Here is a 26108-nt window from a genome sequence, read left to right as displayed (position 1 = left end):
CACTCCCCAACTTCAAGCTCTACTATAAAGCCATAGTAATCAAGACAATTTGGTACTGGCACAAGAGCAGAGCCACAGACCAATGGAACAGGCTAGAGAATCCAGACATTAACCCAGACATATATGGTCAATTAATATTTGATAAAGGAGCCATGGACATACAATGGCGAAATGACAGTCTCTTCAACAGGTGGTGCTGGCAAAACTGGACAGCTACATGTAGGAGAATGAAACTGGACCATTGTCTAACCCCATATACAAAAGTAAACTCAAAATGGATCAAAGACCTGAATGTAAGTCATGAAACCATTAAACTCTTGGAAGAAAACATAGGCAAAAACCTCTTAGACATAAACATGAGTGACCTCTTCTTGAACATATCTCCCCGGGCAAGGAAAACAACAGCAAAAATGAGTAAGTGGGACTATATTAAGCTGAAAAGCTTCTGTACAGCAAAAGACACCATCAATAGAACAAAAAGGATCCCTACAGTATGGGAGAATATATTTGAAAATGACACATCCGATAAAGGCTTGACGTCCAGAATATATAAAGAGCTCACATGCCTCAACAAACAAAAAACAAATAACCCAATTAAAAAATGGGCAGAAGAACTGAACAGACAGTTCTCCAAAAAAGAAATACAGATGGCCAACAGACACATGAAAAGATGCTCCACATCGCTAATTATCAGAGAAATGCAAATTAAAACTACAATGAGGTATCACCTCACACCAGTAAGGATGGCTGCTATCCAAAAGACAGAGAACAACAAATGTTGGCGAGGCTGTGGAGAAAGGGGAACCCTCCTACACTGCTGGTGGGAATGTAAGTTAGTTCAACCATTGTGGAAAGCAGTATGGAGGTACATCAAAATGCTCAAAACAGACTTACCATTTGACCCAGGAATTGCACTCCTAGGAATTTACCCTAAGAATGCAGCAATCAAGTATGAGAAAGATCAGTGCACCCCTATGTTTATCGCAGCACTATTTACAATAGCCAAGAATTGGAGGCAACCTAAATGTCCATCGATAGATGAATGGATAAAGAAGATGTGGTACATATACACAATGGAATACTACTCAGCCATAAGAAAAGGGCAAATCCAACCATTTGCAGCAACATGGATGGAGCTGGAGGGTATTATGCTCAGTGAAACAAGCCAAGCAGAGAAAGAGAAATACCAAATTATTTCACTTATCTGTGGAATATAAGAACAAAGGAAAAACTGAAGGAACAAAACAGCAGCAGAATCACTGAACTCAAGAATGGACTAACCGGTACCAAAGGGAAAGGGACTGGGGAGGATGGGTGGGTAGGGAGGGATAAGGGGTGGGGGAGAAGTAGGGGGATATTAAGATTAGCATGCATAGGTGGGTAGGAGAAAAGGAAGGGCTGTACAACACTGAAGAGGCAAGTAGGGATTCTACAACATTTTGCTATGCTGACGGACAGTGACTGTAAAGGGGTTTATAGGGGGGACCTGGTATAGGGGAGAGCCTAGTAAACATAATATTCGTCATGTAAGTGTAGATTAGTGATACCAAAAAAAAAGGGCAGTTCCTGTGTGGTAACCTCCAATGAGTTCTACACAAGAGTATAAAGGGCATATAAAAGTGTAGGCAAAGGGTCTGTTTGTGTTTATACAGAGAATCAAAGCCTAATTGGGCTACCCCGAAAATGAACTAAGATACAATATGAAAAAGAACTTCCAACATCAGCACTCTCTGGAAGACTCATGCCAGAAGATGATCATCAAAAAACCCCAACAAAGATCCACGCACTGCTACAGCTGTAGATGCACTCATCCCACCAGTTCCTGGACTTGCCGTGGGAATGAGGAAGGAGATATCTAAGCTGGCCTGTGCATACAGTAAAACAACAAATTTGACTGGATCTATACTGTTGGAACTCAATCAAGAATTAGGAGAAGTGCAAATTGTAGTGCTCCAAAATCTTACAACTACAGACTATTTACTGTTAAAAGAACATAAGGGATGTGAACAGTCCCCAGGAATGGGTTGTTTTAATTTGTCTGATTTCTCTCAGACTGTTCAAGTTCAGTTGGACAATATCCACCATATCATAGATAAGTTTTCACAAATGCCTAAGGTTTCTATCTGGTTTTCTTGGTTTCACTGGAGATGGCTGGTAATTACAGGTATGCTTTGGTTATGTAACTATACTCCTATTATGTTAATGTGTGTGTGCAATTTAAGTAGTAGCTTAAAACCTATACATGCTGAAGTTACTCTACAAGAAGATATGTCAAAGAAATAATCAATCTTCCCATGTTTTCTTCCGCCTGCTACTTCTTTAGCTTTTCTTCTTCCTTCCTAATTACAACCCTTAAATAGAATTTGTGCCTCATATCAAATTTACCGAGTATCATAATTCTTCCAAGTGGTAAAGATACCTCAAGACAAATGCTGGGCATAGAAGCTACAGGGCATAAATATGCAAAGAAATAAAAAGCTAACCATTTCAATCAATAAGGCTTCTCTCTCACCAACTTTACATTTCCCTGTATGGCTCCGGAAGATGACTGGTTAGCCAGAGATGGGTAAGATTCCTCAAGGGAGGAACAACCTAAGACAGGCACAGTCACAGAGGGGTCATCAGGTGAGAAATTGGGGATCAACAGAGATGAGGCTTAGAACCTCACCCCCCCTGTTCTGAGAGAAATCTTCTGCATACGTGGATGTTTTATTGCCCTTGTCTAGCTTGTATTAACACATAGTCTACAGGCACACACCTGATCATCTACATTTGCTCTCTTACAACACTAAACTATGTTTTCTACCTTTATCTTGTATCTACCTACCACTTCAGCATTTTATTAAAAATAATAATAATAAAGAGAGAAATGTGGTATCCACATATAAATCAAGTATAAAAACCAAATGAGTATTCATATTTGAACTGACTGTTTATAGTTCATAATGCATGAGCAAAACCGAAGGTTTCTGTGATGGCTGCCCTTGTACTGTTCACCATGTAAGAACTTATTCACTATGTAAGAATTTGTTCTCCATGTAAGAACTTGTTTGTTATGCCTCAGAAGATTGGAGACTGACGTAAATTAGGCTTGGGGTGGATTAGTGATTGTGCATTGAGCATTGACTCCCCTATACAGAATTTTTTTGTTGTTAACAACCATTTGATCAATAAATATGAGAGATGCCCTCACAAAAAAAAAAAAAAAAGTATACACTTCCAATGGTAAAATAATAAGTAACCGGGATGTAATGAATATAGTCAAGATATTGTAACAGCTTGGTATGGTGATAGCTGGTACCTAGAATTGTCATGTATATAAATGTTGAATCACTATGTTGCACACCTGAAACTAATGTAATGTAATGTAATACTGTGTGTCAACTACCCTTCAATAAAAAAGTAATTATCTACAAAAAAAAAAAAAAAGAAAATGAGAAAAAGGATTTAAGTTTTTAGGGACTACTCCTATACTAATACTCCTATCTGTTTAGTTCTTCCTTCCTTCATTCAATAATTACTCACTGAGCCACTCCCAAAAAGTTTACTAGTGAACTTAAACTAATTCTCTCTGTAATCTTTTAGAGATCCTGCCCTTTTTCCATAAATAATTTTAAATCCTTGCCTTTTTCAACTCTTCCCCACAAATAATTTATTAGTGGACAAAAAGGTGATATTCAGAAAAAAAATCAGAAGACAAAAAAATATTTTCTCAGTGCCACCTTGTGAGTCTCATATAGTATGTGTTTCAGTCAGAAAGAGGCACCTGCTTTGGGTGACCTCAACAGTGAGGGCCATGAGGAGTGACCTACAGTCCCTTTTGCACATGGAAACAGAATTTCTTCTTTACTGCAGAGAAGAGAGCTTCCACTCCTTCCAGGCCTGACTGTGCATGGAGCCGAATGCACCACTCTATGTAGCTACTTGGCCTGGGTACCAAAACTCAGGGGACTCAGTTAAAGCAGAATTCAGAAAGAAATGTGTAAGTTTAAATACATTTTTAAAACAAACAAACAAGGGAGATGGAAAACAAATGAGTTAGACAATATCCTCAAGAAGTTGAAAAATAGCAACAATGCAAACCCAACAAGAAGTAAGGAAATAATAAAGGTAAAGAAAGTGATGAAATCAGATACTAATAAAACAAACACAAAGCACTCCAGAAAATTAACAAAGCCTATTTGCCTGTTTCAAAAAACTGGGATAATAGACTCGAGGCAGGACTGATCAAAGAAAGAAAACAGAAGACAGAAATACACAAAATATATAATAAAAAGGAAAATAGAAATAAGCATGCAGATTAAAAGAATTGTAAAATGCTATTATGACTAACTGTTTTCAAGTAAATATGATAACTTAGATGAACCAGATACATTTCTGGAAAAATATGAAGGGCAAAAATTTATAGAAGAAGAAAGAGAAAATTTTAATAATGATTATTTGAAATTTTGATTATTTAGTGATGTTAAAAACAAAGACTTCCCCTGTCCAGGACTTGGCTTAGGCAATTTTTCAAAGGAATTTTACCAAACTTTCAAGAGTCTCTGTTATAAATTTTTCCAAAAAATTGAAAAAGAGGGAAAGGTGTACACTTCAGTTGAAAGACTGAGTATACGAACAGATAATGGCCAGATCACATGTAGAGACAGAACTCTGACCTACAATATATAATAATCAGCCCAGGAAGCAGATTAATTATTTACAGTGACCAGCCCAGGAAGCTAAATTACTATCTACAAGTTAGACTTGTAAGAAGTCAGACCACTACCTCTATCAAACTATCCAAGAAGCCAAACAATAAATCCTGTAACAACTGGTGCCAAATAACCAGGACTTGATTCATAACTGACGGTTTCCCTAATTTTTGTTCCCACTTCCAACTTAGGCCCAACCAGAGAAAGGCAATGTGCCCTCTGAACCAATCACACAAAATGCCCTGCTGCTAGCTTGCCCTCCTACAGCTTCCCCAAGGCAGCGGCCTCCAGGGCATACTTGAAGCCTTTCCTTCTTTCCACTACCAAGCTTTCCTTCTCCGTTGCCTTTGAGTCCCTGCCAAAACACAAGAGACAGTGACTTGCTAAAGAAAATTCTGAATAATAGCCCTTGCCTGTTCTTAGCTGGCTGGTCATTGTTTTCTTCCACACAGTTTAGGAAACTAGTGAAACCTTGATCAGGCAACTACAGGCTCATTTTACTTATTGTCAAAGATGCAAAATCCTAAGTAAAATGTCATCTAACCAAATTTTACATGTTATTAAAATATACATATTTATATACCATATGCACAAGCAGACTTATACAAAAACTGTAAGAAAGTTTCCACATTAAAAAAAAATCTATCACTTTAACTTATGTGGTCTAAAGGAGAAAAACTGTAAGAGTATCTAAATAGATGAAGAAAGAGCATTCATTAAAGTTTAACACCTATGTACAATAAAAACACTGAGAATACTAGATAAAGGAGGAACCTCTTTGCTCAGATAAAAGCTAGTGCACCAAAACTCCTATAACAGAAATCATGCTTATTGGAGATGTTTTGGATACATTTCTATGAAGATCAGTAAGACAAGGATGCCACATGGATGCCACTACCACTTAACATGATATTGCAGAATTTAGCCAACATTTTAAGACAGGAGAAAAGCATATTAGAGATGAGAATTAAAAGGAAAAATTAAATAGCTATTATTGCAGGTGTTATAATAATTATCCTCATTAAAAAATAACTACTAGCATCATCAGGCAAATAGAACTAGTAAGATAGTACAGCCTGCTTGCCAGATACAAGGTCATCTCATTAAACCACTAGTGTTCCTCTTTAGCAGAAACTAGACAATATAACAGAAATGAAGAGGGTGAGCAGGATCACACCCAAAAATTTGTGGAACCTGTAACAAGAATATGAGTGAAGATTGTGTTTTTTCATATAAAACAATAGTACACACAGCAGTAATTGTGCAACCCCTTTCAGGTTCCTGGGCCCAGTTCCAATGCATGTGTGTCGGGGACGGGGAGGTCTCCCCCACACACAACACCAAGCAGTTCTCAAACACCAGCAGGATGTCCGAGAACTCAACTCAATTCTGATGCTGTCTGTCTGGAGACAGCACCAGATTCCCCAGGTTAAAGGCTCTGTCCTGTACTCCACGCCCCCTCTCCAGAGCCAGTCGCAAGCCCCAGGCAGTTACCTGTGCTTCTGACCTACCGACTACGGACTGGAGGTTCCCATGACCTCCCCCTTAGGTTTGATTAATTTGCTACATCAGCTCACAGAACTCAGAAAAACACTAACAGTTTAATAAAGGATACCATAGAGGATACTCATTTACAGCCAGATGAAAAGGTCCACAGGGCAAGGTCACAAATAAAGGAGCTCCTATCCTTGTGGAGCTTTGGGCCTGGCTCTGTGGCACGTGGAGGCGTCCTGGTTCCCCAAGCTTAGAAGCTCTCTCTCCAACAGAGAAGCAGGACCCCAGAGAGTCAAGAGAGTGATAAACTCTTCTCAGGGGCTTTTGTGAGGGCTTCACTGCATAGTCAGGATTGACTAAATCACTGGCCATTGGCTGATTCACTTGCGTAGGGGTCCAAAAGTCTCTCATTAACATGACAAGACACCCATTTTACCTTTAAGGCTCTGTAGTGTTTTAGGAACTGTGGATGAAGGCCAAATATACCTGGGAAATATATATTTGGTCATCTGAATGATCAAATATATATTTTTTACAACTCATTTTATTGCCAAGATTGTATCATATATTTAAATATCTAAAATTAAAAATCAAAGCTATTCAAATTAAGCTATAAAATGGGGCCATTTAACAATATCTGTCAACTTAACATTTGTGTGTCTCACCACACCACCATCTGAAAGGGGTGGCAGATGGCCAACGTTTCTGTCATGCCAACTGCACATGTCTAGCTTGGGCCCCCTGGAAATAAACTCCAGGACAGAGATTTGCATGCAAGTGGTCTAATGGGGAACAACACCCGCAGTAGAGAATGGGCCTTGCATGAGAGTAAGGCAAGCAGGATTGGGCAAAGGGAGAAACTGAGAAGTTTTACTTAATTTTTGGAAAAACTCATGACGTATTATTGAATGTTTCTATAAAATGAAACCATTCACAATTCTAGTATTTAATATCTATCTACCTTACGAAGTGAAAATTCATTATCATGCTCCATGCATATTATGTCAACCTACATTTTTTTTTCCTTTGTCTTGCATTTTCAGTGGTTTGCTAATGGTGTGCTTGGGTGGAGATTTCTTTGGGTTTATCATTTTTTGGGATTCAATCAGCTACTTGAATCTGTAGGGGTGTTTTTTTTTTCTTTCAACATTTTGGGGGAGTTTTCAGACATTATTTCTTCAACTATTTCTTCAGCCCTGCACTTTATTCTCTCTTGTCACTGCAATAACATGAATGTTAGATCTTTTGTGATTTTTCCCACAGTTCCTAAGGCTGTGTTCCTTTTTTTTTTCAATCTGTTTTCTCTTTTGTTTAGATTGGGTAATTTGTACTGATCTATCTTGAAGATCATTGGCTCTTTCCTTCATGATCTCTGTTACATGAGTTCATCCAGTGAGTACTTTTATTTGGATATTGTATTTTCATTTATAAATTTCCGTTTGATTCTTTCCTTTATATTCTCAATTCCTTTGCTGAGATTTTCTAGTTTTCCATTTGTTTCAAGAGTTCATAATTGCTTTTAGGAAAACTTTCCTGATAGTTCCTTTGAAATCTTTGTCAGATAATTCCAACATTTCTGCCTTTGGGTGTTAGTGTCTACTGATTTCTTTTCTCATGTAAGATGAGATTTTCCTAGTTCTTGTTATGCCAAGTAACTTTGGATTGCATCTTAGAAATTCTTTGTATTGCATTAGGAGACTCTGCTTCCCCTTTAAATATTCTATTTTAGCAGTCAACACATTTAGATCTAGAACACTCATCCTGGCCCACTTTTGTGGGCTATAGTTTAAATGTTAATTTAACTTTTGAACCTTTGCTGTACTATTCTGGTCAGTCCCACTATGCAGAACTGAGAGGCCAGGTTAAAACCTGGGTGGTATTCCACCCTGTAGTTCAATTCTGAAAGCTTCTGCTGTGTCGATTCTGGGCATTTTAGTGCTTAGGCCACTCAGAGATGAGCCTGGACTTCATACTTAGATTTAACAGGTCTTTTTTTTTCTTTTCCTGCTCTGTCCTTTCCATCATCCTCTCCCAGTTCTCTACTGGAAGGGGGAGGGGAGGCTGCCTCTTGGCTGCTTAGGGCTGGGTGGGCATCATCAGCAGAGTCCCACTCCACAGTCTCTCAACACAGCGCCTGGAGGCTGGAGCAGGAGTGCTGCCTGAGCACGCATTTACTGGATGGGGAACAGGAATAGTGGACAGGACTCCTTCCACAGTCTGCTGACACTGCAGCAGTGGAAAGGGGGAGGGCATCCACTTCTTTGCTGACCATCACTTAGTGTAGAGTGGGGATGGTGACTGGGCTCCATCTCACAGACTCAGTGGTGGGTGGGCAGTGGGGCACATTGCATCTTTCATAGTATTTGCCTCTCCTTGGAGAGTTATAGTCAAAAAGTCTCCATCCTGTAGGGCCATCCTCTTCCTGGTCCTTTGTTGAGAGACAGTGGGATTTTCTTGGGTCTTTTGTTTTGTTTTTTGTTTCTGTCTGTATCTGGTAGTGATTCCAGGTTGTGGGCTGCTCTAACTCTCACATCAGGATATACAGCAGGAAAACAGACAAACCAAAACATACCCCAAGGAACGTACTGCTGGGCTGCCCTTCAAGTCCCAAGTTCTATAGCCAGTCTACTGTCTTCTCTTCACCCTTTAGAGTCTACTGGTAGGTGCTTTATATGTTTTCTGCTGTAATTAGCAGGAGGAATAGAGTGGAATTCATTTATTCACATCTTCAATGGAACCAGAGACACTTTTCTTAAGCTTTAATTAATTCTATTATGTCTTTAAATGTACTTAGTTTCTTCCTAACAATTCCACTGTATGGATTTCCTGTGCCACGTGCAGTGACTGTTAATTTCTGCTTATAGTATATGTTTCCTCATGGGTTTTATTAGTTTGGTTTGTGAACTTAAATCAAAGTAGGGTTTTCTCTGTGTCACAGGTCACACTGTGTTGTTCAGGAGGTGTTTGGTGTTTGCTTGTGCCTGGTGATTTATGTAGAAGGTCTCAGTTTCAGTTACTGTAATTAAAATCATGTGGTAAAAGGATGGACATATGGATTACAGAAACACAATGTCCAGAAATTGACCCATACACCTATGGTTAGTTGATTTTTTGACAAAGATGCAAAGGCAATTTGATAGAGAATAGTCTTATCAAACATGGCACTGGAACCATTCGACAAGCATACTTTGAAAATGGACCTTGACTCATACATTATAAATGAAACTTAACCCAAAATGGGTCCAGACCTAAACATAAAACATAAGACTATAAAGCCTCCAGAGGAAAAAATAGGAGAAAATGTTTGTGCCTTGGATTACACAAAGATTTATTAGATAGAACACAGGAAGTATGATCCATAAAAGGAATAAATTGATAACTTTCATCAAAATTTAAAACACATGCTTTTCAAAAGACACTGTTAAGAGAATGAAAAGATAAGTCACATGCTGGGAGAAAATATTAGTAAAACTGAGCTTGTATCTAGGATATATACTTTTCAAATCTCAATAATAAAACAACTCGGTCAAAAATGGGCAAAAGACTTGAACAGGTACTCCATCAAAGAAGATACACAGATCAGATGGCAAATAAGCACACAAAAAGGTGCTCATCATAAGTCATGAGGGAAATGCAAATTAAAAGCACAATGAGATGCTGCTCCACTCATTAAGAGGGATAAAACAAAAGAAACCAATACCAAGAGCTGGTGAGATTGTAGGGTACCTTGGAGCTCTCAGACATTGCTGGTAGAAATGCAGAACGTTACAGTGACTCTTGAAGACAGGTCTGGCAGCTTGTTATAGAACCAAACATTATTTACCACACAATATAGCAATCCCACTTACGGCATTTGCCTGAGAGAAACAAAAACTTATGTTAACACAAAAAACTATGTGAATATTTGCAGCAGGTTTATTCATAATTGCTTCAATTTGGCAACAATCCAAGTATCCTTCAGCTGGTGAATGTGTAAGCATACTGTGGTGCATCCATATTAAATAATTAAAAGGAACAAAATACTGATACATGTAGCACCATGGCTGAATCTCAGATACAAATGCCAAGTGATAGAAGCCAGACTCAAAGGGCTATATCCATTCTGAAAAAAGTCAGAAAGTCCTGGGAAACAAAATAGGCCTGGAGGTGGGGGCTGACTGCAAAGGGGCATGAGGGAATATTAAGGAGTTTAGAATTGTTCTGTGTCTTGATGGTGGTGCTTACTTGACTGTATGTGTTTGTCAAAACTCTTTGGAATGCACACCAAAAATAATAATTTTACTTTATGTAAGTTATACCTCAATATATCTGGCACTTAAAAGAAGATATCAAGCCTCATTAATGGAAATCAGCAGAATTTCGGCCTCTTTCACCCCACAGAGAGTTCAGGATTTACAATTATTGAAGAATTAGTAGTATTTGTCTAGTTAAGGGACAGATGAGTGGGGCCTGGGATGGTGGGGGAGGGCAACCTAGAAAATGGCTCTATGAGCAAAGGCAAGCAGGTGTGGCTGGCATTTTGAGAGGAGGCACCAATGGCCTGAAGGACACCCAGACAAGAAACTCCTGCAGCAGTTAAGAAAGCAGGCTGTGCAATTAGTCTGAATTTGAATCTGGCTCTTCCACTGCCTATCTTTGTGACCTAGGGTAAATCACTTTGCCTGTCTGTGCCTCGAGTTCCATCTGTACAGGGAATGATAGCTACATGCCTTATGGTGTTGAGGCGAACTAATTAATACTTGCAAAGTGCTTAGAATAGTGCGAGCATACAGTAAACGCTCAATTAATGTTAGCTATTATCTATTTGCTCCCTCAACACACCTTCCCTGAGTACCACCTTGTGCCTGGCCCCGAGGATTGGACATTGGACACCTGGAATAGAATCATCTTTGGATGATCTGAGATCTACTGAGGGAAGGAGACAGACGGGAAACTGACAATGCAGGGGTAAATGCTAATGGTTGAGGGAAACATAAAGGTTATGGGGGCAGAAAACCAACGAGGGAGAGAGTATCTTTGTGCTGAGGGTGAGTGTTTACCCAAGGAAAACCCAAAGAAGTGGTGACTTTTGAGTGGGGTTTTGAAAGGTGAGTTGGGAGTTTGGTGAGTATAACCCTGAATACTTTGTGCACCTATGAAAGTCAGAGTTCAAGGAATGTTTGAAAATTCTTGGGGGAAAAATGAAAAAGGAAAACAGGTTTATTGTTAATAGATGAAGCTTTAAAGGGAGTAGGGCTGAATTAAGAAGAACCAGATCAGATGCCATGAGGAACACAGAAGGATTTTAAATGAGGGGCAATGACACGATCAGATCTTGTTTTGGATGGACCTGTTGACTGTGGAAGAGGTTGACTGCAGTGAGACAGTGAGGGGACTTTTATGCTAAGTCCCAGAGGCCTAAGCTGGGGCAGGGGAATGGCAATGGACATGAGAGGACAAATTCAGGGGAGGATTTGGAGGTGGGCAGTTGGATGTAAAGGGATAAAGTTGTTATCGCCTGAGCTAGGACTAGAACTCAGATTCACCAATTCTTTCAATTGCTGTCTGCGTGTGGTACTGAGGGTACAAGGTGAGCAGGTCCCACCCCAGCCCATGGGGTTCTCAGTCTGGTAGGGAAGAGTCTTGGAAAGATTAGATTGTAATGAGTGATTTCAGGGAGGGCAGGGTCAAGTGTGTAGAACAAATAAGGGCTGATAAGGTAGGAGGTGGTGGTTTGAATGTGTGCTGGGATTTTAGTTCCACTGAGGGATGGCACCACAACAGCCATGGGGGTGTTTAACTGTCAGGGAAGCAGTTGGACTTTGCAGCAAGAGATGAGATCTGGAGCAGCATGGAAAGCCTTGAAGGTGCTCAAAGGCCTCTTCTCCTAGAGTTCTCTAGAAGCCAAGTCCTTAGGCTGACCAAGTTAGTGTGATGGTTCATTTTATGTCAACTAGACTGGGCTAGAGTGCCCAGACTACTCATGTTTATCTAGAACTATTTACTTATGTAGTTACTGTCCCATTCTTGAGTCCCCCACTCCCTAAGCTATTAGTCCTGACTTTTTATCTTTTTTTTTACATCCATTATATTGTTTATTCATCATAACAAGTCTCTAAATAAGAATGTTCACATCCATTGTATCTCCATTATATAGAAGGAAAAATTGAGATCAAAGACATTACCTAACTTGTGCAAGTGCACGCAAGTAAATTGACCTTTTATCTTTTTAAAAAATTTAAAGTATTATACGTATGTGTCTTTTAATACAAGGCACTGAAAATCCCTTTTGGAAGCAGGTGGGAGTTATAAACAACATATAAATAATGTATCCCAAGAATGTACTAGGTGAGTTTGTAGATTTATGCAGGGTTGTCTACAAATCTATGGTTTGTTAAGACTTCCTGTTGCTGTTAACACAAAAGCAGGGACATAGCTTTAGGACTGAGTTAACTTGTTTAGTGCATTTTCCAATTAGATAAACTTTTCTTTCCCTCTATCAATAATTGCCTATCAGAGTCAATGACCTTGAAATTTCTAAGTAGGTCTCTTACATGTTGCATTGGTTTTGTTCCTAGTGATCACGCATATATAGCAATCACATGATCACACTTAATGTTCTGATGGTTTTATTAACAAGTATATAATACATATATTGCATACTGTATATAGTATATGAGGACTGTACAGTACAAATTTATGTTCACAGTTTGACATGACAAAATGTCATTACTGAATTCCCATTGGACTAGAGTAGAAACAGAGAAGGTACATTAAACATTCACATCTTTAGTAAGAAAGATTACCAAAATGTTTCAGTATTTGCAAGTATACTAACGCATGCTAAAAACCTTTACCCACTCAGTCTTATTAGCTTATAAAATATATTACACTTTATTAAAAATTTCTGCATAGTTTATACAAGTAGTAAAGTACTGTAAATGTAATAATCCTGCTATACTTGCAGGTGTGGTTTAAGAGATGCTAAGCAGAAAGATTATTTTGACCCTCTAACACTAAGTACATAACAGCCAAAAAAAAAAAGTGCTAGTATTTGTAAAACATAGTATTGTTGTAGCCCTCATTTAATGCATGTAAAATGGCTTTGTAAATGTATTATTTCTTAAGTGAATTTGCTATCATTGAGAAATTGTTAACCTTGACTGAGAAAATAAAGACAACTCTGAGCAACTTCATGTATGACAGTAATTCCTTCAAGATGACTGTATTTTCAAACCAATCATTTCAAAACCTCAGATCTTTGAGATTGTCTTTAAAACAATCTAATCAAGGATGACATGCAGATATACAGTATCAGAAATATAGTCTTTCAAATTCCACATTAGTGCAACACTGATAGTGCAGACAGGTGTTTAATAAAATATACATATACATATATAGTTCCCCTGTATATCTGTTCCAAGGCTCTTGAAATTTCTGTGTATTTAGCATTTCCTTGGTTGAACATAGCTATGCTGCTAACACATTCTCCAATCCAGGTGATTTAGAATGTTAATGCCCATTTATGATGTAGATTCACATTTTAGAAATCTAACATATACTGGATTCAGATTTTATTTTTCTGAATTCTCCAAGCTGACACTTGGATAATCAAAGAAATTCTCTAACAAACAGAACTTACACAAACTAACTTCATGTTTACAAATCATTCTCATCAATTTAAACTTGCAATTAAAATCACCATTGATAGTAACATGGCACATCATTTAAACCACATAGTCAAGGGCATCTTATCTTATATTTGAGGTCTTCCACAATAACAGCTAAAAATGACTAAGAGACTAAATTTCTCAACTAACATAGTAAAATACAAATATATATAAAAAAGGAAAATTTGCTTAAGAGCCAATTGGTAACTAAGGTATACAGACCAGCGTGGGAACAGAGTACTGTCTCTCTGGGCTGCTTTTCTTTGAGTTAAAATGGAAATTTGTTAATAAACGGTTAACATAATCTAAGCAAACTGAATAGCATAGTCTTCACAGAGTCTTGCTCTTTTGAACAAGAATTTAAATATGCCATAGCAAACACATCAGGTTTCATGAGAACTCATGAAGCTTTCTATGAACTGGACTCACACTCAAAGCTAATTATTTAAAGATTAATTCTACCCTTTCTTGCCCCTGTTCCTACAACTACATCAGAACACATAAACTGGTCGTCTCCATCAAAACAAAAAAGTTCCTTGCGTTGCAACTTCATTCGTGTGTTGTGGAAGAACCATATCAAGAAATAGACACTCTGGCATGAATGTGACTAAGCATTTACAACATAGATGATACCTACTTTTCCCAGAGCCATTTTTATCCCTCAATTAACATCTTAATTGCAAAAAAAAAAAAAAGAAAAAAAGCCCAATTAGGATGCTTTAATATTCTTAACAGATTTTGCAGTGCTTACAAAAGAACATCAGAACCAAGTGCAAAGATAACAATTTACTTTGCGTTTCTCGACTACATTTCTTTTCAGGTGGTTCACAGGGCCAATGAGTGGGTTCTCTTAGGTGCACAGTCCCTACAACCAACTTTCACTAACATAGTGCCATCCAAGTTCAGCTCCCCACACAATTTGCAGGCCTCCAGAATCACTCATTCCCTGATGTTTTAAGAACAATTAAACACAATGCATCCCCCAGTTAAGGCTGTGCTGGATCCTGAGTTGTGGCTGGGATGAATCTTCAGGATTCCATTCTTCTCTCTTCTCCTCCACCCTTTATCGAGGGATGAAGGCACATTTGGCTATACACACCCACATTTGACCACCATCACCCACTTTCTTCAAATTTAGAACCAATGGCATTTTTATGCATGAATTATTTTTATTGGCATTTAGACTATAGTGCTCAAAAGCCAGCTTTTGAAAAAAACTTCCCCCAAATGATGGTGCTATTCATCCTCAACATAAACACGAGTCATTTTCAGGTTCTTCTGACAGGATACTTGATAGTGATAGGAGATTAACGGTTACTGTTAGTTCTAACAGTAAACATTTGGGAATATATATATATATATATATATATACACACACACACACATAAATCCCTGAACTGTGGTTGTCTATATCTTTCAGAAATCTGTGCCTCAAGTAAAGGTATGTGTGCTTCACAACCAGTTATAGTTACAAATAATGTCACTCAGGCCTTAAATTGAATCAATCTACAAAAGCATTAGCAGATGTCTATTTATGATATGTGTCATGAACACAAATGACAGTTTGGCACCTTACAGCTCATACAGAAGAGTTTCTGTATAAAAGCTATATGATTAATGTGGCATGGGAATACAATTACCACTCAACACTTCCCTGTTTGCAAAAGAGCTCTTAGTAGTTTGGGTAAAAGAAAGGCCGTCAATATTCTTACCCAAAATATTTTTTTTTACCATTAGTGGGCAAATATTTCTGTGGTATCCCTATCAATGCTTGATGATCCACATTAAGGACATCTAGGAATGGAGACAGGCGCATAGATAATCCCCTCAGTATCTGGCTTTGCGGTATGGTTCTGCACAGCTGAATATGCCAGAGACTCTGGGAATGCACTGCGCAGCTAACAAAATCATGAAACCTCACTGAAAACACCTCGCCCTGGAGGAGTGGCCGGCTTCCTTCTGTGCCCCCCTCTGTTCCAACTCCAGGCTATGCAAGTTCAGCATCCACCCCTTGAACTGAGAGTGACAGACATCACCCACCTAAAACAGCAGCTCTGGCTCACCTCTCAATGAAGGCCAAGACCACCTTCCTAGTGCAGGCACAGAGGAGGGTCAAGGACTTATTTAGTTGAATGATATATCCAAGCTGACGAGATTTGTGAAGGAAGAGCCTTTTGTGTGTACTAGCCTGAGATTTTGCTGCACTTCTAGCTGGCCTGGGGAAGGATCCACCCTTCTTTCCTCTGTAAAGCAGAAAATGAGATCACAGGCACAGAGGTATGAATGTCTCTGGCAAGGACTAGCAGGCTAGATACTGTATTTCTAATACATTTACTTTGACATTCTTCTGAGGAATACATGGAGAAACCAACAGTTGGTTATGTTTGTTTACATGTTCCCTTGTTCTCATTAAACATCTTTGTAAGAAGGGTTTGCTTAGCATCCCCGGAAAAAAAAGTGTTCACATTCTTTAGGTCTGACCCGTGGTAAGGAGAGGGAGGGTTAGAGAGTATTTACTACTGACCATACAGAAGTTTGAATGATATAAATTCAGAGATTCAGACCAGCTGAATCCAAATTAAAATGTACATGTAAAAAATGAGTTACATAATGGGAGGGAGGACAGAGAGATAGAGCCGGGAGAGTGGGGAGCCGCGCTGAGGAGGCCTTCAAACTAGCATGTGGCGTTTCCTGTGTAGGGCAAGATGGTCGGAACGGGAGAAGCTGCGGTCACAGTCTGGACACTGGAAAGGTTTGATTCCAGTATGTTTTCGGAAATGTCTTGTTAGTTCATCAGACCGAGCAAACTTCCATGTGCATCCTTCCCATGTACATTTGTAGGGTTTTTCTCCTGCAAAAAGGAAAAATGAAAAGAGCTTATTTTTTTTTAGCACAAAAGGCTATTAATTTGTAAAGATAGTGTAAAGTTAAGATTTCGAGCTAAAGCTCTTGAGAAGTTATTTTCAAGATCTATTCATCCATTTGTCCCTCAGTAACACAGTGCCTTATAAATCACTATAGGACAAAAAGGAACAATGACTTAATTCTCTAAACATTTAGCTGGCTCTCTGCCAAAAAAGTGGGGGAAGGATTTTAAGGATTCCCAAGGCATCAAGCCACTGAAATCCATTGTGAGGGGCTACCGAATAATTTTGGTTTTGCCCTCGATAGTAGGGATGACTAGCTTAAGAAACACCTGATGATCTGTATTTATCTCCAAGTCTCAAACCTACTGTGGTCTAGTTATATACAGTGCTATCAGTTTATTTAACGAGAGCCCAAACTGAAAGTATGTGAGATTTTCCTATTTTTTTTCAATATTTTCCCCAAAATATGAAGTCTCAATCATCTGAAATATCTGTCAGGGATTTCAACATCTTAACTTTTGTTTACTCAGTAACAATTATGCTTAAGCATAAGGCTTTAATTTTGAAGTACTAAAACTATAGTAACTCCTCCCCACCCTGTCAGAAGCCAGGTTTCTCCAACCCTCTCCTGGAGGATAATGGTACTTGGCAGGTGAAGTACAGGAGACCCTTTTGGGAAAACCACTGGGAGAGCCATGTGAAAGCATTCACAGACAAAAAGGCTTTTCATGGCAAACTTACATGTTTAAATTTGTAATAATTGGTAATGGGCATCACAAATCAATCCATTTACATCTCCATGTTCTCTAGAAACCTGAAGGATTGCCGTTCCTTGGTATTTCAGTGAGATAGTCAGAATTTCTATTACCTGCTTTGCTGCACAGAATATAAATGCTAAGAGGTATTTTCCCTACGTCTGAATTGTTATCCAAATATTCCTTGTGTTTTTAATCTTAAATTGGAAGTGGGTAACATCCACCTCTCAGGTCCTAATAATGCCCTAAGGATGCTTTTATTAGTCTACTTGGCATTGCTGATTGGATGTTCATTTAAACATTAGGCATCACCCTCAGTTCTCTCTCTGTTAAGAGCATTACAACAGTGCCAAAGATCTCAGCTGTACGAACGCTGATTTCCTCCTCCCCAGGATTTGCTGAAAAACCTTCACTTCCCCTGTGCTAGACGCCTTCCTTTCCCCCTCTCTTCCAAATTCCAGAATTTTCTCTTGGTAAATATTCTTCATAGGAATGTCTTGTAAGACTCAAACAACAAAACCTACATTCTGAGTAATGTATGTAGAGACCAAATGCTGTTACAGTAGAATTCTACATGGAGGAGTTTGAGGTTAGGTTGGATAATTAACTGTAAATGTTATAATCACTGAGAGTGACAGCAATTAATCAGGTTATTTAAAACATTTTTGTATGAAATCCTGAAGATGTTTTGCTTACAAAACGTTCAAGAGCACAGAGCAATTTTATGTTTTCTTCACCTACATAATTTTTATAAGATCTGACTGAGCCCTCTGGGCAAGATGGAAAATACCCAAGAACAAATATGGCAGGCAATGGCACAGAAGTTCCTTCAATTTTAGAAGAGATGAATTACCCAAATCTCTTCCCTTTTCTTTTTGTCAATGACAGTCTTCTACTTGAATTCCACTTCCAAAAATTGCTGCATTTATTTGTTCTGCATAAGGAGCTGGTTTTTTTTTACTGTGAATTTGGTAAGGTACATTTATTAGGTGGATAGCCCATACGAAGGGCCACAATCTCGATGCAACACGCCCATGGTTTAAGAGCCTCTGCTCCAGCAGGTTCCAGGTCCCTCTCCCTTACTACAGACAGTATAGAACTGCCAAGGGCTGCAGGGAACCTTGCTCTACAGATAACCTTGAGTTTATCCTAACTTAGTATAAAAGTATATTGCTATCAAAACCTTGACTTCTCATGACCAATAGAGACATCTATAGACAAACTAAATACTTTTCAAGAAGCCCTGGACAATTTCACCACAACAACCTTTGAAAGCTAGAACACTTGAGCCTAACATTCCATTCTAGTACTTCTTAAGGAGAAAGATGGAGCGAGTCTTGGACTTCTAATACCTGTATGTGTTCTTCTGTGTGCTTTCAAGTGAGAGCTCTTAGTGTACACTTTGTTGCATCCATCATAATCACATCTGTGTATCCGCCGCTTCCTCTGGGTGTCGGGAGATTCCACAGGTAAAGGTCTCTTCCCCGGCTGCACTATGACGGAAGGGTGGTTCCTATAAAAGCCAATATTAAACGCAAAATGTTGAAAGAGACTCCTCCTTTTTTTTGCAGCCTACCAAAAGCATTAACAACACTGCGCAAAAACAAACAAACAAAAAACCCAATGAAATAGACAAAAAGAAATGAGCTGATCACCCCAAGAAGCACTGCTATATTCATTCAACAAACATGGAGTGAGCACCTACCATGAGCCAGGCACTGTGCTTGGCACCGGGACACAAAGATGAATAAAAACAGGGTTCCTGCCCTCGAGGAGCTCACACTCTAGGGGGAGACAGACATGTAGATAAGTAATGACAGTAAGGAGGGTTACAGGTGCTACGCTAGAGGGAGGTACAAAGTACTGAGTTGCATTCCCTCCAAAAAGATTCACCTACTTATAAAATTTTGTGGTACCAGGCACTGCAGAGCATTGTTCTATGTGTTTCACAGGCTGCCCTGATTTTCATTATGGTTCTTCAGGGAAAAATGTGAAAAGATCAAATTCCAAAGAAGTCTCAGGCAACCATACTCTGGGATGTATCTACATTTTATCCTTTATGAAATTGGCATTTGGTCTGAGTCTCTTAAAGATCACCAATTCACATTTGGTTCTCAAATTCTGGCTCATTAAAAAAAAAAAAAGTTGGCACTGTTCTCTCCCCAAGCTCAAACCTTTACTGTTGTTAATACTCTTGTTGGAGGGAGGCTGCAGTGCGAGTCAGGTGGGGAGGCGAGGCGCTGGCTCCACACCAGAGTCTGCTGCCCACCGGTGCCTGACATCCTCTCTGCCTTTCTGAAACCAAATCATGTCCGGCATCAGAAAGGAAGTTTGTGGAGAGAAAAGGCAGATGGGGATGAGTTGGGAAAGTCTGTAGTTTTCTCAGGCTTCCTCTGATTAATGTCAAGTAATTAAAAAAATTCTAATCCTTTCACTCACTTTCCTAATGACTGATTTACTCGACACATTGCAGGTTTATGTTGTTGGCCTCTGTTAATGAACTTTTTTGTCTTTTCAGTTTGAATTTGAAGCTCTTAAATAAATGTTCCAAATAACATATGAATGTTTTGTACAAGTGTATGGGAGGAAAAAAAGGCAGGTGAAAGGGAAAAACAATTTGATGAGGGTAAACACTCAAGCTTGTGAGGCACAAAAGGATAATGTGAAATTTAGCCATAAAAAACAAAAGGGAGTCCCTGAATTGAAACTTGTTTTTATCTTGGTAAAAATTTGAGTACCTGTCCCTTACCAGTAACTTTCCCAGGCAGGCTAAGGAGTGACAAGGAAAATTAAAAGGATGTTTACTTTAAGGACTTTACTTATTTCTCACTTAAGAACACTGTCAGCTTTGAGTACCACTTTACCTCCCTACCTTGATACTTAGAGGGGCAAAGCAGAAGAATAAGATAGTCAAGTTTAAACACATGGAAAAGTGAGCATGGAAAAGTGAGGGGGAGAGTAAGGACTGTGATTACATATACAGACAAATAGAGAAAGTAAGTGAGGGGTTTGTGGATACATACAATTCTTATAAAGCCGAATTGTTAATTTAAAACCCTTTATTAAAGAGAAAAAAACTTATCATGTTTTTTTTTTTTAAACTTTCAACTTTAATGCCGTTGTTTGAAATGTGTCATCTTCATTAAGAGAACTTCAAGAAATAAAATGCTGGGGGGAGAAAACTGAATGGTTTAATATATCTCATCTGCCCCTGCAGTACAAAGAGTGATCCCTGATGACTTCAGAAGTCTCTCCCAATTCTTAGACGCTACGGTTTGGGAATCTAAGTTTCTGCACAGCAGGTACAATTGCTTTTTCTAGTTGCTCATTTTTGAAAGCAATATATGCTAACAGGCTGCGTGCTCCAACCTCAAATCCCAGCTCAGTCCCTGTGGCCCTGGGCAAGGCATTTACCCTCTCTGTGCTCCTTTACTGTCTGTAAAATGGGGAAGATCATAAAATGTGATCTCAGAAAGTTGCTGTAATGTACACAAAGCACTTGAGAATACTACCCGTCCTGGATGTCAACCTATTAAATTGTAGCTGTTAATACTCTGAGGTTCAGGAATCCATTTGCAAACTTTGCCCCTAGTTGTTAATTTCATGCATTTTGGGGGGATGTCCCAACACCAGATCAGCAAATGTCTACTAAAGCTAATGTGCACCTTGAAAAGCAGCATCATTCTGAGAGTAATTTGCAGCCTCATCTCTAAAGAGCCAGAAGTGGTAATGGTCTGAGCCTAGTGAACAGGCCTTCAAGTGCTCACCCTTTTTGGACTACTCAATGCTCATTTTTAAAGAGGTTGTTTGGGGTCATTACAACCAAGAAGTTAAAATACCTATTGAGTACCAGATACCTGGTCATTGTTTTGAGTTAAGCCAACTCCTCTTAAGTGTGCTACAATTCACACACACAATGAGATGGGTCAATCTGATCCTCAGGCCTTCTGTCCTAAATACATTTTCACGTATGTAAATATACAACAAAAGAAATCCAATATATATTTGAGTGCCTTTAAAAATAATCCTCAAGCTGTAACTCTATATTCAAGGGAATGGATTTCAAAGCTGTAGCCTGCCTCTGGAAAGGAGGGGCTTCCTAAGGCAAATATTATTGGGGCTGCCTCACTGCAATGGTACTAGGCACTTGGCTTGAAGTGATTCTTTGCTGGCTAGCTGGTTTCCTATGTGGGCTGCTACTGGGCACACTCCAAGACATTACCTAATCACATCTGGGGGAGAATTACTCAAAGACTACGTGTAGCAGTTGTGGCTAATCTGTTGAATTTTTTGAGGAGCAAAATGCATTCCTAGGTCAGCATTAAAATAAGCATATTACTCATTAATCATTAAAAACCACTGAGCTTGAGATCATCAAAAGAACATTGCTTAAGAGAGAAAAGAGAACCTGTTTTCAGCAGCATTCAGAGCAGAGAATATTGCCCTTCAGGTATTTTTCTGCCATAATGTTTTACACTGTAATTCATGATAACCCAGACTTTGAAAGAACCCTTTTTCAGTCAATGGAGCCCTCTTGATTTTCTTCATCACTTGTGCAGTTATAATACCAGTGCAAAATCATGTTGCTGGTAACCTTGCCAGAGACACCCCCCTATGATAAAAAAGAGGTAGTTCAGCCTGCAAGATGTGTCCATTTTGGTTAGTCTGTGTTTCCTTCCAGATGAATGCACGAGTGGATGCATTGGGTGGCTATGAGCACTCATCTGGGAGCAGATCAAGCCCAGCCTCCTCTGCTGTGACTGGTGTGATTATAGGCTAGTTATCTAATGCCTTGGCTCACCAGATCTCTATTTGCTCCCACTCCCACATGACTTATAGGGGAATGAAATAATTCCTTTGAGAACACTGGGAAAAATTTCTTTTTGTGGGATGAAGGGGCATTATGCAATTGTGAAGGGTACGCAATGTACAAGTCCTCCAGACACACCTTCTCCCTGCTGAGGTAGCTGGCTCCAAGAAGATTCATTCCTTTCTTCATCTACCGGGAAGTACATGACAATCCCGAGACTCGCAACTGATTATGACTTGGTACAAGAGGCAATACTTGAGCTACTGTGAAGGCACCTACTTGGGTGGAATGTGGATACAACCAGAATATATTTGAAGTTCCAGATAGTTGCTGTCCTAAAACCAGAGAAAAATCACAATTCTGCTGTAGAGTTGTGTAAGAGAGAGGGGAAAAGATAAAAAGTAAAGAGGTGGGCAAAACATTTGTTTCAAGCTGGAGAAGAGGTGATATGGGAAGATGATGACAGAAGGGGTCTGGAGGAGATAATCACTACTGCCTTTGCAGTGGGAAGCTGGCCACTACATCCAGGGCTGGAAGCATCAACACAAGACAATAACACCAAGAAAAATAATTACACCCAATAATGGAAACAGAGGCAGCAAGGTAAGTGACTAGCCCAAGCCACACATAATAAGGTGGAGAGCAGAGCTGGGATCCAAGGTGGCAGATCCAAAGGTCACCCAAGCTACCACAAACACAGCCTTCCAGTGTGATCACTGGTAGAAGTCAAGGACACCACAGGAGCAAGCCCATGAATGGTGTCACTGCACCTGTGTATGGCACCTTCACATTATAGCCAAGTGAGACCCAGAATAAACCACTGTCCAGGAGCTTGGCTGCTAAGCAACTCAGTAACCTTCCGACTGGAGGGCAGTTCGAAGGCAGAGTGAACATTCTAGGGTAGGTATGATTAAAAAGACCAGAGAATAAATAACCTTTCAATCAAGAACTTCTCTGAGCTACATGGACAACTTTCTGTTGCCACCACTATTTAAAGGACTTTTTTTCTGGAGTGTCTTCCTTGGCTTGCGGTTGGCCTGGAAATTCTGACTGAAGAATTTGCCTTAATAACAGTATGCATATCCTCTGAGAAGGGACGACTAGAAGGAAGCTGTGTGTCTATATGAAAAGTTTTCATGATCCAACCTGAAGTGAAATATCTAAGACACCACAGTCAGTCCACATTGGGATTAAGAGAACCATGTATACATAGTCTGGAAGGGTGAAAAAGCAAGACAAAAATGATTTATGTGGTCAGGTGGCAAAATCATGGATGACCAATTCACTAAAAACATCACATAACTGTCACAGCGCTGTCCGTGTGACCAAGCCCAGTTTTTGGAGAGGTTCTCCCATCTTGCCCAGTGGCTGCCACATACTACAAAGTGTTCTGCAATCTGTGATCACATCCTGTGTTGGAAGTTTGTGTTTCCATTCCAGGTCCCAAGATATACACTGTTATGCAAATGATGGGAGGGCCTAAATATACTTACTCTTGCAACAATGCTTGCGGGGGGGACACTGAGTTCATTAAAGGGGGTGACATTTCTTCAGGATAATAATCTGTCCTCTGTGGTTCAATCCCAGGTTCTATTTTAATTTTTTTCTGTAATATAGGCTTCTCATATGATTCAATTACAGGTACTAAAAAATAAAAATAGAAAAGTCATTCTATGTACAATTTAACAATTTCAGCTTTTAAAAGTTTATTGCACAGCTTCTATCTATAGCACTGATGTATGAACATTCTTTTATTTGCCTTGGGCAAAATTATAGCAGAAATGAATCTTTGGGGAGTCTTGTTTCTCCTGACCATTATTTTGCCAGTAAGCATCACACACAGGAAGCCAGACTTTAAATATATCAGCCCCCAAATGATTCTTCCTTACGGTTTTTGGTTATTTCCTTTTAACCCTAATCTTCTGGCTACGACCAGGCAGTAAACAATGTGGCTTTTAATGGCCACTGGTTACCACCATGACCAAAGGTATTTAATAAATGCCTTTTTAATAGAATCATGTTGGCATTCAATAAAGCAAAATAGAAAAATCAACATTTTTACTATCCCAAAGTGACAATTAAGTGAAAGAAATCATTTCATGGCATTCAACAGACAGCCTGATTCGTGGGAGTGCTTCCAGGATCAACACTAAAAAAAGAAAAAAGGAAATGCCTTGGGCAGACTCTAAGATGGATATTTCCTTTCAAGAGTGTTAACAACTCTTGGTTCTTGCTTCCTTTGCTGCCTCACCCGGACCGTCTGATGATGAACCCCTATAGACTAAGTGGGAGCAGCAGTGCAGACCAGTGGTACAATTTACCTTGCATGCTACTATTTGAATTTTCCATTTCCTCGGATAAGGAGACCATAAGCGGCTGCTGGAGGTGACTGGTGTACATAAAGGGGACCGGCTGCACCACGACCGGCTGTATGACGGGCAGGATCCCGGGGCTCCGGATCCCGTGCCGGGAGAGGGCTGCGGCCATCACGGGAGGCATGGACAGTGGCACGCCGAAGGACTGCACTCCCGGGGGAGGCGGTGAGTACTTTTTCACAGGCGGGCTAGAAGAGGGCATGCTCAACCCCGGCGAGCCTCTCCGGTGCGAGGCCTGGAACTTCAGCGAGGAAGGAGAGCTCCCAGCGGAGGGCGGGGAGCTCCGCTTGTTCACAGTGAGGTCCACCGGCTCCATCTGCATCCCGTGCGACAGGCCTTCTGGGGTCTGGAAGAACTTGTCAGGTAACGGTGTGGAGTAGATGACACCATACTTGTTGGGCTTCATTGACTCCATGTAATTCGATGGGTATGACTATTGGAAAGGGAAGAGGGAAACGTGTGAACAGCCATTAAGTGCGTTTGCTGGAAACATGAGTCAGGAAGAAAATGTACAAGGAGGCGCTTTCAATACCATGCACTTTCTATTAAGCCATTTGGATTCAGATATATACTGGACCTTTTAAAAAAATGCTATGAGGGAGCTGGTCTAATAAATGTAAGAACTAGAGATAATGGGGTAACTGGGTCTGACACATAAAAAAAAAAAATCTCAGAATTAATTCTAAGGTGATTTCCATGTCAGATGTTAAGGCTGAGGTTGACACCTGGCAAAATTCTAAAACAGGTCATAAACAGAAACCTTTATTATTAGGAGTCAGTGCTGGGGGGTTCACCAAGGCCAGCCAAGCCCACTAACCTGTTGTTTTTCTAAAGAGTTTCTTTATCAGCAGGAAATGCTCTCTCTAGCTTGAGGGTGTGTGACTTCAGCAACAGGATCACTTAATGTTTCTTGTGATTTTCTTGTGTATAACATGGAGAAATGGAGCTGCATGGTAGCACAAATGATTGGCTTCAGCCACCAGACCAATCCATGCCTGGGGTGGCCAACAGTCCTGGTATGCTGAGGACTGTCCTGGTTTTTGCACTAAAAGCCCTACCTTCCAAGAAACACCTCAATCTCAGGTCAACCAGGATGATCCTGACTGACCCTACACTGTTACACTATATATAGACCAAAGGCCATCCAGTCTGGGGGAACTATGTCCTTGGCCCCAGCTTGCTCAATGGTCTTATTCACTGTCTGAATGAAGGTGCAGAAGATGACATAATTTCTAAATCGGTGGATGATACAGAAGTGTAAGAAGCAGCTAAGGACTCATGGAAGGCCACTTAATGCTCTAAGCCACTTGCACACAAACTTGAGGCCCAGTGTCCCCTCCTCTAAACCTTGCTACCCCCTGATCAAGAGGCTGATGAAATGGTCTATTTCCTCCCAAATTGAGTTGTTCCACAACTGACCTAATTTTTCTTCAAATATCTTTCTTGTAGTATCAGAATAACCTA

General features: G+C 39.8%; 1 protein-coding gene across 2 annotated transcripts in view; it reads right to left on the bottom strand.

Annotated features, from left to right (window-relative positions):
- Positions 1–12779: 12779 nt before the first annotated feature.
- Positions 12780–26108, bottom strand: part of KLF3 (KLF transcription factor 3) — a 34066-nt gene continuing 20737 nt past the window's right edge. For both annotated transcript variants that reach the window (XM_036908466.2, XM_036908467.2), the window contains exons 3-6: positions 24591–25077; positions 23763–23913; positions 18812–18972; positions 12780–16688 (exon numbers count right to left, since the gene is read on the bottom strand). In XM_036908466.2, coding sequence (XP_036764361.1) covers positions 16507–16688; positions 18812–18972; positions 23763–23913; positions 24591–25077 — 981 coding nt within the window. In that variant the 3' untranslated portion in view covers positions 12780–16506. The remainder of the gene's footprint in view (positions 16689–18811; positions 18973–23762; positions 23914–24590; positions 25078–26108) is intronic.

The sequence above is a fragment of the Manis pentadactyla genome, chromosome 5, assembly GCF_030020395.1.
Source record: "Manis pentadactyla isolate mManPen7 chromosome 5, mManPen7.hap1, whole genome shotgun sequence".
NCBI lineage: Eukaryota > Metazoa > Chordata > Mammalia > Pholidota > Manidae > Manis > Manis pentadactyla.
Note: the sequence above shows the minus strand (reverse complement) of the source record. Positions and strands in the feature narration are given on the sequence as shown.